Genomic DNA, 15,121 nt, shown 5'->3' with positions numbered 1-15,121 from the left:
TACATATGTGTATCGAGATACACATAGAAGTATACATATACCATACATACCGCCGAGCATAACATACATAGACTGGATACGTAGAGAAAGGGGCTTGTTTTATTGAGCAGAGTAACGTTTGCTCTCCCTCTTTATGCCAAACCGTGGTAGCGGTGGCGGCGGCAACGGTGGCAACGGCAACGGCTACAGCAGCCCATTTGAGCCCTACTGATTGGAAGCGCAAAAACGTCCTATAGTCGACGATTTTCAATTCAGCGAGTTTGAAATTCTCCTCATCGTAGTCGTAGTTGTAGTTGACGTCATTCGTGCATTTTGCGTTTACTCGTTGCTCGTTGCTTGTTGCTGTTGCTGTTGCTTTTGCTGTTGCTTGTTGCTTGTTGCTTGTTGCTTGTTGCTTGTTGCTTGTTGCTTGTTGCTTGTTGCTTGTTGCTTTCAATTCTTCATTTGTCTTTGCACAAAGTTATTTTCTCTCTCTCTCTCTCTCTCTCCCTCTCTCTCTCTCTTTGCTATTTATCTCATTTATTTCTATCTACCTATTCACTCATTTATCCAATTACATGATTTTACATTACGTTATGATTTATTATTACGTTATAGCTGTGGATTATTGTGATGTGCGAAGAGAACTATTCTCTCTCTCGAAAAAAAAATAGTATATTCCTACATCGGTGAACGTAAAAGCTAGAAAGCTCTGAAAGTAGGTCGAGCTCGTTGACGTCAGCTTTCGAATGTCATCGGATGACCGCAAACCGAACGAGTTTCACGACTCTTTACCGATGCTACAAATGCATTAGCGACTTTAACACGCATTTGCTTTGTGTACCAAGCCCTCCTTTTCCTTCTCGATCAATAAAATTATGTTTTTTCAAATATACATACGCAACAACGATTTCATATACTACTTTACCATATTTATTTTCAATATACGAATTCGAATAGTCAACATTATTTTGTTTATAAAAAACAAATTTCCAAGCTCGCAATCCATTTTCTATCCTTGACAAAGTAAATCTTTTCGCTCAATCGTTTGTCCAATGAGCATATGCAACAATTGCAAATGCTAAAAACTTTCATAGTTTAATTATACAACTACTTTGCGGAAGGCCTACGATCAAGCTCTATATTTGATTATCATCCTTTTGAACTCTGCGGATGGGGTTGATCGATTTGAAATCCACTACCACTTTTTTTTCCTTCTCACCCTATTCATTCCAGATGGTTCCTGCGGAATATATTCGACCGTTCTAGAATAACCTGTTCTTACGTGGAACTACGTCAAACGATAAAACGATAAAAAAGAAGAAAAAAACGGAAACGTTAAACTGTTCTTACGAGATAATCCATTTTGTTCAGATTAAGAGAATTAATGTTTTTAGAGAATATTAATCATATGCTTATCAATAATTAAAATAACTAAATGAGAAATACTAAAACTATTAGACTGTAAAAATCGAGAAGAGTCAACGAGAATTTAAACAATTCAGTAACAGATAATTATTTAATTTGATTTTCTTTGGCTGGTATTTAATTGGTATTCTATTGAGAGAAAGATTTGCAATGTCATTCCAATTAACGGGGAGTTGCATCAGGGTTGGATGACCGTTTATTTGTCATTTCTCTTTAAAAGAAGGAAGTAGCAGCAAGTTCGGGAATTTAAAAGAAAAGAACGCACGCGAAACGCCATCGCGGCGGCGACCCCGCTCCTTCCTGATGTGTGTCACTTTTTCTCAGGGATAACCCTCTCTTCTCAGCCCTTGCTAAGAGTAAAACACCAAAAGTTGACCGGTTTAACGGAAAAGAAAGAGAGAGAAAAGCTGCTCTTTAAGGGTGGCCTACGATAGCAGTCCATGGGGGTCAAGAATAGAGTGGGGAAAGGACCACCAGCGGAGGCTTACGTCGATTTCATTGCTTTCCTTGAGAGTTAGTTCCTTCATGTTCATCATCTCGAGTGTGCAATATCTTCAATCATCCCTTTTCGTCAATTTCTCCTTGAAGAAGATTCTTCTCTTCTAGGATTTTAATTTTCTAATTTTCAATTTTTACAAACGATCAAAATAGAGAACGAAATACGAATGTTTTCTGTCGACGCGTCCAGATTCTTCTAGTCGTGAAGAATTATTAGAGTCGGGTGATCCAACCAACGTCCTATTTTGGCAGGTGATTGATATGTTTCCCGCACACGCGCCGTATTTTCTTCTGTCACGTCGGCAATACGTTCGACGCGATAGACTTTGTGTGTGACATTTTTGTGACATGGATGGATACAATCATGTTTGGTATTATCATCGGCACCAAAATCAAGAACAAAACCAACATATATCTTATCAACACCAGCATCAGCATCAGTATCAATATCAGCATCAGCATCAGCATCAGCATCAGCATCAGCATCAGCATCAGCATCAGTACCAACAACAGCAACAACTGCAGCCGATACCACAACTTTATCATCACCATAAAGAACAGCAGCAGCAGCAGCAGCAGCAGCAGCAACAACAACAACAACAACATTATCATCAGCAGCAGTATCTTTATCAGCATCATCACTCCCCCCCTCATAAGCAACAGTATTCAACGCATTATCCGCCAGATTATCTTTATCGCTTCTCTCTTCAGGTATATCATATACTAATCTTGACGGTCAACAAAGAAACTTATTAAGTATCAACGTTCTTTAATTCATCTTTCAGCCTATTCATTTATTCTGCTTTTTTTTCTTTTTTGTTTGTTTGACAAACAAGACGTGTAAGAATGGCCACAAGTTACCTAATAATCCTAAATTCAATCCTAAATTTGGATTAAAAGTTAATAGTGAACAAACAATCACGATAAAATTGATTGGAATATTTCTGATAGTTTATTATAATGTGGCGGAACGTGAACGGGAAGAAAGCAGAATAGAAATTGAACTGATATTTACGATGTCGGATCTTAATAAACTCTACACACTCAGAAAACTTTATTTTTTCATTTTTGAGGAACGGTTTACATGAGCACTTTGTATTCTCTTTTGAAGCCATTCGACGTTATCGATCGGTCAAAGAACTGCTTGTGAATTTTAGAATTCAGGATAGATAGTCCCTTCTTATCGAATTCAACATATACCTCGAGTTAAAACCCTGTTCGAATTAATCAAACTCTGTGCGCGTTGTACGAACGTGTATATATCCTACGTATGATTTTATGTATTCCGCTTTGGTACGCCGCCGGCATGAACAATCGGCTGGCATAGAACGAGGGTGAAAGTGCCCGACGTACATATAAAGATAGAAGTGTACGAGAGGAAGGCCATCTCCAGTCCTTCTCTTTCATCCTCTAGAGACATACAGAACTGGGAATCTAGCATCCAAGCTCTCTACCCGAATACGGCATGCGTTATCTGACAGGCAGATACTGTCGGAGTTATGCGTTGCCTACGCCAAATTATGTTTCCACTTCGTCCCCGTCTACCATCCTTGTCGTTTCTATTTCTTGTTATCGCGTATGATGCACTAAACCGGACACGTATTCGCTGCTGAGCTTGATAGATTCCTCGAAATTTTAGTTAGATGCAAAGTTATCGATTTTTCTTTAATAACTACATCACACCATTTGGATAACTAACATGCAATATACTCGTGTAGTTGATTTTCACCTTACCATGAAACATAGTTTTTCAAGTACTTTTACTTAAATGTAGGATCTCTTTGACCTAAAATTTATCAATTAAAAATAAACTTCTTAAAACTTAGAAAAAATATTTTAATTGTAATATAATTAGTTTTTAGCACACGAAAATTATTGTCTAAATTTAAAGGAACTTTACAACTTGTGTTCTCATACATACTATCGAAGTATTGATGTATTTATAATGGCCAAACGTTCACTCTACATCATTTACTTTCCATATGTGCGATGGAACGATATCGATTTTTCGTAGAATGTACTCGAGAGAACTTATCACGTGGAGAATTAAGGAAATGGAGAGAATGAGGGAGAGGGAGAGGGAGAGGGAGAGGGAGAGGGAGAGGGAGAGGGAGAGGGAGAGGGAGAGGGAGAGGGAGAGAGAGAGAGAGAGAGAGAGAGAGAAATCAAAGGAATATATGTATGTATATCTGAACGATGTGTAAGCTGGTCAATGGCAGACGTCGTGCCAAACGTTTCCTTTCTTCGACCGTAATTTCCACGTGGTACCGTGTCGATCCGTCGACAGACTGTATACACGTATAGCCTGATGAGAGAGTTTGAGAGATACGGAGAATGGAGAAAGGAAGGGAAGTGGGCTTGGACAGAGCCAAGAGAAAGACCAGATTTCCTAATCGGTATGAGGGTTTCCACCAGTCGGCTCTCAATTCGTACCAAAGCAATTCAGAGAGCTAACTCGTCGAGAGGGAAGAGCAACACTAGGGAGAAAAGAGATAGATAGAGAGACCGAAGCGCAGAACTAGAAGACAATGCAATTATTCGCAATTACCGCGTCCGTCCGCGGCTCGCGGAATTATCCCATTCTGTTTCCATTACCGTCCCTGCCAGCTTTTCTCCTTCTCCTTCCGTCCTATCCGTTCTATCCGTCCCTATACTTGTCATTCTCTCGTCCCTTCCTCCGCCATGCATATAATAAAAACCAAAGATGTCAAAAAGCATAGAAAAAAGACAATGTTTTTTTTAAACTAACGTATTTTCACTAATTCGCTCAGCTTTATTAATTATATTTTTTAGATATATGTAAAATATGATATTCGATATATCGAACTATCTCTTCTTCTTCTTTTTTTTTTTTCTTACCTCTCACTCTATTCAAAAAGGTTCAAGATTAACGTTGCTCTCGTTCCGTCCTCCTCGTATTTTAACGGATCCTGAACCTTAGATATTCTGGATAGGGGAAGAAAGGCTAATGTAACAAAGGAAATCCGGGAGGCGAGTGATAAAACGTAATTACGCGACGCTTTTCTCCACTTTCTCCCCATTCTTTTTTTTCTCTTCTACGCCCTTACATTATACTGTCCCTCATTCTACTTTATCCTCTTGTCTTCCTTACTTACTACACTGCACACTCTATATATAGCATTGTACGTGTTTTCTCGAACGATCAAATTGCTGAAAAAGAAAACTTTGAAAACTAGAATTCATCAGAAAAGAAAAATAATCAAAGGAAAAATAATAATGTTTCCTTGTTTTAGTAAATCACTAATGAAATAACTAATGTATAAACCTTAATATTAAGCACAAAAACTTTTATGAAGAAAATGAAATACCGACCTGGTAAATATGAACTTCGATCTCTCTATTTAGGACACATGCGGTGGCACGTGGACTTGCTATCGGGCCATAGATATCGGCAACATTGATATTATCTTTGACGTTGGTGATGTCTTTAATGCCATGATAGTGTCTATTTACACGGAAGAATGAACGCGATTCTAGTAAACGCACACTTCGATAGGTGAATAATTTGCTGAAAGCTGACGTCTCAAACGGAATGAAGTTGGTTTGAAGCAATGACGGAAACGATTAACTCGGCTGAAGGAATTGTCGTTATACTATTACCTTGCTATTACCAATACTTGGCGTGGAATCGTTCAAAGTGTAAAGTTACTGCTACAAGGAAGAGAGAGGGGCAAAGTGAGACTGATAGGAAGGGAAAAGGATATGGGACCTCTAGGAGATTGATAGATAAAGAAAGAGAGAGAGAGAGGGAGAGAGAGAGAGAGAGAAAGAGAAAGAGAAAGAGAAAGAGAAAGAGAAAGAGAAAGAGAAAGAGAAAGAGAAAGAGAAAGAGAAAGAGAAAGAGAAAGAGAAAGAGTGAGAGGATGAGAGTGATGGAATGAGGAGCATAAGAGAAGAGGATAGATCTACGTAGATATTAACGCAAGCGTACTAGGGGGTTAGTTCTGTCTCTCCCTCTCTTAGGGAAGTACTGTCGAGTTCCTAAACTACCAGCGTCTAGTAAGTGGTAAACTGGCAAAGGGAGAGAGAAAAGGATGAGTAGAGGCATGGCAGGTTATGCCGGCATTGTTCTAATTTAATCATACATGCCAGGATCGCTGAAGATATCGACTCATCGAATAACTCGGTATTAAGAACGATCCTCACGCGAACTACTATTTTCATTATTTAAATCAACTCTTTGATATCCTATTTCGTATTTTTTGCGTATCATCATTGTTTTTCTTCTATTGGATATCTTTTTTCTGTCAAAGCTCTTGGACAAGTAAAAGATTTCATGAAAAGCTCAAATTTCCATCTACCACCAACCCCTAATATCATCCTACATTCGTACTACTATAACGGTAAAAATTCTTAATCTATGAAAAATGTAATATTCATTTTCGAATAAACAAAATAGAATAAATAAGCGTGAAGCGTGAATCTGCGAGCGATCGAAAGGGAAATGTATGTTATTGCAGGTCGGAAAGAAAGCGAAAGGAGGAACGCCGGGTTTGTGTCAGGGTTTGCGTGTAGGATTTGCGTGTAGGGTTTGCGTGTAGGGTTAGCACCAGAGTTAGCGGTCGCGGTTGAGAGGTTAATTGCGCGCCAACACAGAGCGTTCTTTGATTAGCGTTCTACGCTTCGTACTAAACGTACTAGAGAGAGTACGTTTCTCTCGCTCCTACACTCCTTCTATACTTGCCAGGTAATTACGCGAGCCTCAGGTGATCAACCTTTATAAAAGGCCCCTTCTTCTACCTTCCCCTTCCCGCTCCCCTTCTCGCTCCCCTTCTCGCTCTCGCTCTCGCTCCCGCTCCCTCTTCTACTTTTTAGACCTGCTTTCGTCCGTTCTCCTCTTTTCTTTCTTTACTCTATATTGAGTTGGAAAGTACTCGTCGAAAGTACGTTCTTTAAAGTCACAAAGCTTACGAGGTATTGCGCCGCTAGTCATCAAGTTCGCGCTTTCGGGATATCCATAGAAAGGGGTCTCCACTTGAAAATGATATGTTACCAAAAAGAAAAACACTTTTAAACACTTTAATTTTACTTAACGACGAGAAAAAGAGAAAAAGACAAAAAAGATGTATACAAGAAATATAGAAATTTTATAATTAGATAAGTGTTCGAAAACTTCCTACTTAATAAATCATAAATTCTATATAATTTTTATTGCAGCAACAACAGCAGCAGGCTCAGCAACAACAACAACAGCAGCAGCAACAGCAAGCTCAACAGCAACAGCAGCAACAACAGCAAACTCAACAGCAAACTCAACAGCAACAACAACAGCACCAGCAGGCTCAGGCTCAGCAGCAACAACAACAACAGCAACAACAACAACAACAACAACAACAACAGCAACAGCAGCAAGCTCAACAGCAACAGCAGCAAGCTCAACAGCAACAGCAACAAGTTAATTCGCCTGGAAACGGAAACGTCGGAAAGGGTAGTCTCTCGCCGGGAAATTCAACCTCTCCTGGAGCAATTGTTGCATCAAATAAATCTCAGGCCGAACTGAAACCAGTGCAGTGTAATTTATGCCATAGAAAATTTAAAAACATACCCGCACTCAATGGCCACATGAGACTGCATGGCGGTTACTTCAAAAAGGTAACTGCATTTCTTAAAAAAAAAAAAAAAAAATAGGCTTTAATCTTGATCTACGAATAATGACATGTCAGACAATCTTTTTTCGAGATTTCAGTAAAACATCCCTCGTATTTTCAATCATTTTCCCATCGTTCTCCCATCGTTCTCCCATCGTTCTCCCATCGTTTTATTCCTTCTTCTTTCTCTCTCATTGATCTCATTAAAGTTAAAGAAATGACCTGAATTCTGCTTCTACAATTGTTGAAATAGAAAGATCAGCGATTTCTAAACACTTTTTCTTTTCCTACTTTTCTTCGATGGAAAGCCCGTTTATGATGCTCTTTCTCATTCTCCTTCTTCTATTTTTTTACCTCTTTCTACTCCTTTCCCTTCACTGATTAAAAATGTCTTAACGAACGGAGCAACATCGTTCAATGAAAAGTGCTGAAAGATTTACAGAAGGAAAGTTTTTTCCTTTTCAATCGTGGAGGGGCTGGGAATTTCCTCTGCAACATGGGGTGAGGTGAAAGAAGCTAAATACTAGCGCGAGAATGCCTTTTTCCACTTCGATAAACTCTCCGAGAGAGAGAGGAAAGAAAGAAGAAAAAGAGAGAACAAGTCCAATCGGAGAAGTGATACGAATACAGTGAAAAAGATTTCCAACGATCAATTAATTTCCTTAGTTCCTCGCCGGTGATGACTATTTAATGTGCTTTTCTTTTTTTAAGAAATAAAAATGAGTTAGATGCCCGGTGAGTCAATAAAAATCGTCAGTAAATGATCATTTTGGAATCTATAAAAATTCATTGTTTACTTTAACCATAAAAAAATTTTCGAATAAATAAGGATGTCAAACAAAATACGAACAAACGTACGTATAATAAAAAATAACACGATTCCAATGGTGTAGAGAACGAAACGGCAAAGTAAGAATCGAAAAATGATGGATAACGGAATGCAGGATTCTTGTTAGACTCTTAGATCACAGTAGGACTTCAAGAGTCCCCCACAGTAGGGCTCGACAAGGTGCCACCTCTTGATCTAGTATCCCGTGGGTTGGTGTATTACATACGCCAGAGATTCCATCATGAGATAATCGAATGGGCGCCTCAATTAGCTTCGCTCGGTGATTAGCTGTCCCTCCCTCTCTTGAACAGCTTTCCCCAGCTCAAATATCCAATCTCTATCACGAGCCCCGTCAATTTAATCGCGATACAAGCCTCTAATTCATGATCACTCGTCATGAGTCACCATAATGGTGACTTTGGACCATCCTAAGTTCTCAATAGGAGTGAAAGTCTTGGATAAGCCGTTGATCATATTGTGTCATCTCGCTTACGTTTCTTTTTTGTCTACGTTGTTCTTTTTGTCTAGTTAGATATTAATTCATATTATATCCCAGACGCTCAATTTTGTATTTTAATACCATCTCGATACCTTATAATTATTTCTCAGGATGCCGAGAATAAGAAAAGTGAAAAAAAAGAAGTCGTCGGACCGCCTTTACAAACGGTCTCTAATAGCGTCAGAGCACTAATCGAGGAGAAGATCATTCAAAAGAGAACAACCGGTAAGTAGGAATTTTTATTTATTTATTTATTAGCGGCCTAATGTATGTAGTAATATAGGAAAGAACAATTTTGCAAATAAAAGGCAGAAATATAAAGCTACGATTACAATTTCGGTATTCTAAATACATGAATCGTACACATACAACGTATCTTATGTTAGACGTTTATTAGTTTGGTCGCGCTATAATCCCTCTTTTCTCCTCTCTCGTATATCGTATATTTGGCAGCGCTAATATACGATTTGCTAGTATGCGCGAAATATCCCCAAATGGGACCCATTGGGTGGACCATTGGGTGGACCATTGGGTGGACCATTGGGTGGACCATGAAGTGCCAAAGAAACGTGATTTACTAAGCAACCACGCCAGAATATTTCTCGCATTGTCCACATCGAAACGATAAATCAAGCGACGGTGAAGAACAGTGAAAGGGGATGCAAAATGAACGGGGTAAAGAGGAAAGAAGGGGCTAACAGCTAACAGCAGCGTGCTTTTGTAACGGAGCGAACATCGTTAGCGATTTATGCACGATCTCGTTCAGCTCTCTTTGCCAAAAAGTGTAATAGCGAGCTACACTAGATTTGCAAAAATAAAACATTTCTTCTATTTTTTTCTAAATAAAACGTGCCTTTATTTTCAGACCAAATTAACGTATTTAGAAAATTGGTGCGTCATTGTCACGTCATTCCGTTCATAATTTAAAAATCTTTATTATATTAATATGTATTATCGATTAGGAAGACCATATGATTTTTTAAAGAGACTTTTAAAATATGACAGAAAATCGATTACTTGCATTATTCAATGTTTCAACTTGGAATCGACTGAGACTGAACATACAACAAATAAAACAAAACAACGTTTATTTTTAATATCGCAAAATATTCTGACATATTTTATCTTTTGGTTACAACAAAACAAGCTATTCTCATAAGCAAATGAAAATAATTATTGAGTCTTTTTATTTCATTCACTGTTAAACGGGAGATTACATGAGAAAGAAATGCACGAAAGAAGACTTTTTTTTCGATATAAACAGTTTATAACATGCATATTACATGCATCTATTGACATATAAGTACTATACATACGTAGATATATATATTTTATTGCATGTATATTTGTGTTCCTTTCAAATTCTCATTGGTTTTTTATCTGCTATTTTACAAGTTCTCGAGAATACGTTGTTCAAAACATATTTTATTTCTTGAAAATATAAGAACATCATTTTGTACTGAACAACAAATAAGTGAGTTTCTTTAAGCTAAAACACATAAAATAGACAAATATCTTTCCAACGATTAAATGGTATGATGAAATGTAAAAATTTGATTCTAGCTGCGGACGCGAACATCAATCAGCAACCTCGAGTGAATAATAGTAACATATTTACGAGTCAAGTAGATAACGGCTCTCAAATCAACGGAAAAACCAGCTTTGCTGTACCAGCACCTCCACCTTTGGCAACAAGCGAAAAAGTACGTAGGTTTTCTGATGGAGAACACTTTCGGCAACCGAACGTCACCGTATGTGGGCACACAACTGTGCAAAAACAACTTCAGGAAGCGCAAACGCAAGCACAAGCGCAAGCACTGGCCGATATGATACTGAAGGTCGGTTTAGCTTAATTTAACGAAATTCTTAATTTCATCAACATAGAATTCAATTTACCTGATCTCATTTCTTCACTACAGAATACCACAAAGATGGCTGTTAAAAGAACCACATCCGATCCTGGTCAAAGATTGCATCTTACGTATCAATCGTCGGTGCAATCTACGACGAGTAGTCAACAACAACAACAACAACAGCAACAACAACAACAACAACAACAACAACAACAACAACAACAACAACAGCAACAACAACAACAACAACAACAGCAACAACAACAGCAACAACCACAGCAGCAGCAACAACTGCAACAAAAACAACAACAACCAAAACAACAACAGCAACCAAACAATCAATCTCAAGCAACATCCGCCGTTACAGAATCCTTCACAATGGCAGGATACTCTGAAGATGGTGGTTACTTCAGCCCAAGTTTACAAGATGAAGTATTTCAGCAGGTTACAACTGTATCAGATAGCGTTCTTCCTCATGCTACTCAATTGGATTCTATTCAAGTAAGTATTTGATGTTTTCTGTAAATTATTACATTTTTATTATTTTTCAAAGATTTGTAAACTCTAAAAAAAATTTGTAATTCGAGAGATAGGTTAAAAAAAAAAAAAAATAAGAAAAATAACTCAAATCAAGGATGAAATTACGTTCAGTTTCAGACTGCGAACTTATTGCAAGAACAATCTACTGAGCAATTGCAAGACATAACGCTTGAAGATAGATATTCGTCGCAACACACGGTCAATCCAGATCTCCAGGCCTTAGTAAACTCACCGCTCCCAGATTCTTTGGCAGAATTTAGTACTTACGGTGCCCAATATACAGAAAGTCCGCACACGTTGCCAACGCAATCACCGCTACCATCTCCGCTTACAAGACATGACAGCCCTAGTTTTACATATCCAACGCCACCGGCCAGTCAGGAAGGACTTCTTACTGGGAGTCTTCCTTTGTTGAGTCCTCAAGAAGATCCCGAATCGGTCCGTCAAGTTTCATCGCCTTTATCCGCGGCTTTTTACACGACAACGATGTCTTCGGCGGCGGCGGTGGAAGAGGCTTTAAGCGAAGTATTGCCTGGTGAATCGGAAGCAGATGCAGGTCTTTACGGATCTCCATCACCAAATCCACATTCACCGCTCCCAAGTCCACTATCGGCAACGCCAGCACCTTCTCCTCTTTCATCTTTGCCACCATCATCGGTGTCTTCTCCGGGACCTGTCACCTTTACTAATACCAATTTTCCCGTGTCACCTCATCACGCTCTCCAAAGTCAAATGATGCCAAATTCTGAAGATCCGCTCTTATCGTCGACACCAAAAGATTTCACAACCTCTAGTCGCCGTAGATTCGAATTCCAATCTTACAAACTCGTAACCAGTCAAAATCTCGTCGACTTTGGCTTAGGAAACGGTAGCCTCGCAAGCATAGTCGTCGACAACAACGGCGAATTAAAACTCATTCAAACGGCAGGTTTGCCGAAGACAAACGTTCTCGTGCAAGCGGGTTCCCTTAGTCCAGCGCTTGCATTCAAGAAAGAAATTCGACTAGCTACACCAAAAGTCGAGCCTGTTACCGTAAATCTCGGCCTAAACGTACAAACGCAAAATCAATTTAATGCAGGACAATTCAATCAGCAGCAAGTCGTTAATCCGGCCAAGTTTTTAATTCAAACTACTCACGCCGGAAAAAACAATAGTTTAAGACAAAATAAGGGCATGATAGGCAATCTTTCGATACCGATAGAACAGATAAAGGAAGAACTGTTGGACGAAGACGTTTTTCTTAGTCCTAGCAGCGTTTCCGTTGACAGCCCGATGATGCGACAATGCAGGAAAAGGCAACGAATGGATGGCCAATATTCCAACAGCTCCTATTCATATCCATCAAAATTAAGGAAACTCTGCGATCGGCATTGGGACAGTAGTTACACCCCACCGCCCATATTGGATCCTACTCGTCTTGGTTCGGGGCTTTATGCGAGACTGCATCAATACGAAAAAGATTCGGATTTCAGTTCGGATGATTCTCAAGGAAACGAAGGGCCACCACCAAGAATCAACATAGGCACCAGATATCAACCCACAATTCCACCATTAGGTTCCGACGTAGACAGAGGAAAAGGAGGACCCGAAGAGGACCATCTTCTTTGGGATCCAGGCATAAATGATTTAGTCACTAACAACGAGTGTGAGTTACCATTTTATAAGACTCCAACGTTGGTCATAATTTCAATTCTTTCTTAACTCTACACTGTTTTCTATTTCAGTGGATATGTACTTACATTTTGCCTGTTGTGCCGGCATACCAGGAGGCGGAAGAAATACGGAATATGCGCTTCATTTGTTACACATGTGTAAAGGAAATATTCATGTAAGTGTCTATTCTCTAACAATAAGATAATCATATAAGTTTCTCCCCTCTGTTTATAAGTTTTGTCATATTTATTTCGAGAAAAATTCCATCTGTGTTCCAATGCGTAATTTTAATATAATGTTTAATACATAATTTATGTTTAATAGGAAGCTATGCTGAAATTGATGAGACCAACGCCCACGTTACCTTCTGAACATCCGTTGCTCAGCCATGAATGCCATGAATCAGACCGTTGGACAGCACACGAGATGGATACGTTCTATCAAGGATTACTTAATTATAATAAGGATTTTTCATTAATTTCACGAGACTTAGGGACTAAGTCAGTCAAGCAATGTGTGCAATTCTATTATCTCTGGAAAAGACTTTGTTCCGATGATTATAAACGGCTACGCGTTCACCACGGAAAGGCCAAAATTAAAATTGAAAATAAGGATTGTAACGATATGAGAGAGCTTCGCGACGCCATTTCATCCGTTACAGAAATGGACTTCAACGAAGAGAAATCGATCCTTCATCGTACTCTAGTAAGCTTATCCTAAAGACAAATTATTCTCCGTAACGTTTATTATTTTATTTTCTAAATTACCACCTAATTTCTTCTCCCTTTTTTTGCCACAATATTCAGTTACAGACAAACGAGAGAGAAAATTCAGCGACTTTTACTACCAGCGAAGGAGAATTAAGATTATTCGCCTATGACTGCCCCGATGTAAGTCTTCCTCTTCAAGTTATATATATATATATTTATATCTATATTTATATTTATATGTATATGTATATGTATATTTTTTGCTATCTTAGTAGCGAAATATTTTATCAAAGAAAAAAAATTACTGTTGAAATTTTACAAAATATAAAATTATTATAGTTGTAGTAGTACGACTTAATCGTACAACTACGACGATTAAATCGTAATTATAAAATAATGTTTTCATGTAAATACAAAAAACATAAAAGTATAATATACTGAGCACGAAAGTCACATTTAGAAATATTTCAAAAAAGGCAATTCGATAAAAGGCTCACAATTCTAAATGCTTGCTTGTTTAATTGTGCTCAGCATGCTATATCTACCAAAGACGATCGATTCGTTTTTTTATACAGAATGTACGTTTGCCGTTGAGAACATTACATGCGTACTATTACGTGTATTTGCGCGTGTACGTTTTTATAAGTGTCGCATGTGATTTGTTGTTGATCTGTCCATTTCTTCACGCTTTCTTTTTAAACGTTTCAAAAGAAATGTACCGTACGTTTTTTCCGCTGACTTTTGTGTTTCTCATCTGTCGTCGTCGTCGTCGTCGTCGTCGTCGTCGTCGTCGTCGTCGTCGTTGTCGTTTGTTTGTGTTGTTTATTTTGGCTTTGTGTTTTCTTTGTGTTGTCAGAGCTTTAGCGGAAGTGTAACAGTAACGATGGCCGAGACCACCCAAACCGCCCAAATCGCCCAAACCGGCAAAACCGGCAAAACCGGCCAAGCTACAGTCAACACCAACTCACAAACTCACACTAGTTCTGAGCAACAACTACCCGTGCCTACCCCACTTCACTACCCCTGCAAGATTTGCGGGAAGTAAGTCTCCAATTTCTAATCTAAATTATCCATTTCCAATAATCGAAGAAAAAAGTTATTTAACTATACTGCGAGCGTCGGCAAGTATCGATTTTAAGCATATGCAACGCAATACTCAAAAACTTTAAAAAAGCAAAACAAAAGAAAAGACTTTCTGTGATCATTTCAGAAAGTAACTCTACCAACAAAACCCTCCATTTTAATGTAATATTTTTCTCACACAATGGAAAAGCAAAATCAAGTGAAGAGGAATGTTATCACCTCGTTCCAACTTTGTACACACAAGTCATACATACCCCTTTAGTGCTGTTGCGATGAAAAAAAAAAAAAAAAAAAAAAAAAAATAACGAACGTATAATACATCAAAAAGCATATTTCTGTTACATTAAACAATCCTTTGTATTAGCAAACTCATGCTACGTTAATGTTGTTCGATTAACGATTGGCATTTAGTATTATTACCTTTAACCTTTATTTTAAAG

At 38.4% G+C, this 15,121-nt stretch overlaps 1 protein-coding gene across 12 annotated transcripts in view; it reads left to right on the top strand.

Moving 5' to 3' along the window:
• Positions 1-15,121, top strand: part of LOC107071147 (uncharacterized) — a 162,099-nt gene that overhangs the window by 131,300 nt on the left and 15,678 nt on the right. For 11 of the 12 annotated variants that reach the window (XM_089178039.1, XM_089178041.1, XM_089178037.1 and 8 more), the window contains 9 exons: positions 7,084-7,518; positions 8,953-9,067; positions 10,406-10,680; positions 10,762-11,196; positions 11,347-12,880; positions 12,960-13,063; positions 13,213-13,593; positions 13,695-13,778; positions 14,455-14,639. In XM_089178039.1, the coding sequence (XP_089034165.1) occupies positions 7,084-7,518; positions 8,953-9,067; positions 10,406-10,680; positions 10,762-11,196; positions 11,347-12,880; positions 12,960-13,063; positions 13,213-13,593; positions 13,695-13,778; positions 14,455-14,639 (3,548 nt within the window). The remainder of the gene's footprint in view (positions 1-7,083; positions 7,519-8,952; positions 9,068-10,405; positions 10,681-10,761; positions 11,197-11,346; positions 12,881-12,959; positions 13,064-13,212; positions 13,594-13,694; positions 13,779-14,454; positions 14,640-15,121) is intronic. The other variant, XM_089178047.1, reaches the window with a different exon arrangement.

Source organism: Polistes dominula, unplaced genomic scaffold (assembly GCF_049000335.1).
Source record: "Polistes dominula isolate Pdom_NZ unplaced genomic scaffold, Pdom_raw_medaka contig_77, whole genome shotgun sequence".
NCBI lineage: Eukaryota > Metazoa > Arthropoda > Insecta > Hymenoptera > Vespidae > Polistes > Polistes dominula.
This window is presented reverse-complemented; position numbering and strand designations above follow the sequence as displayed.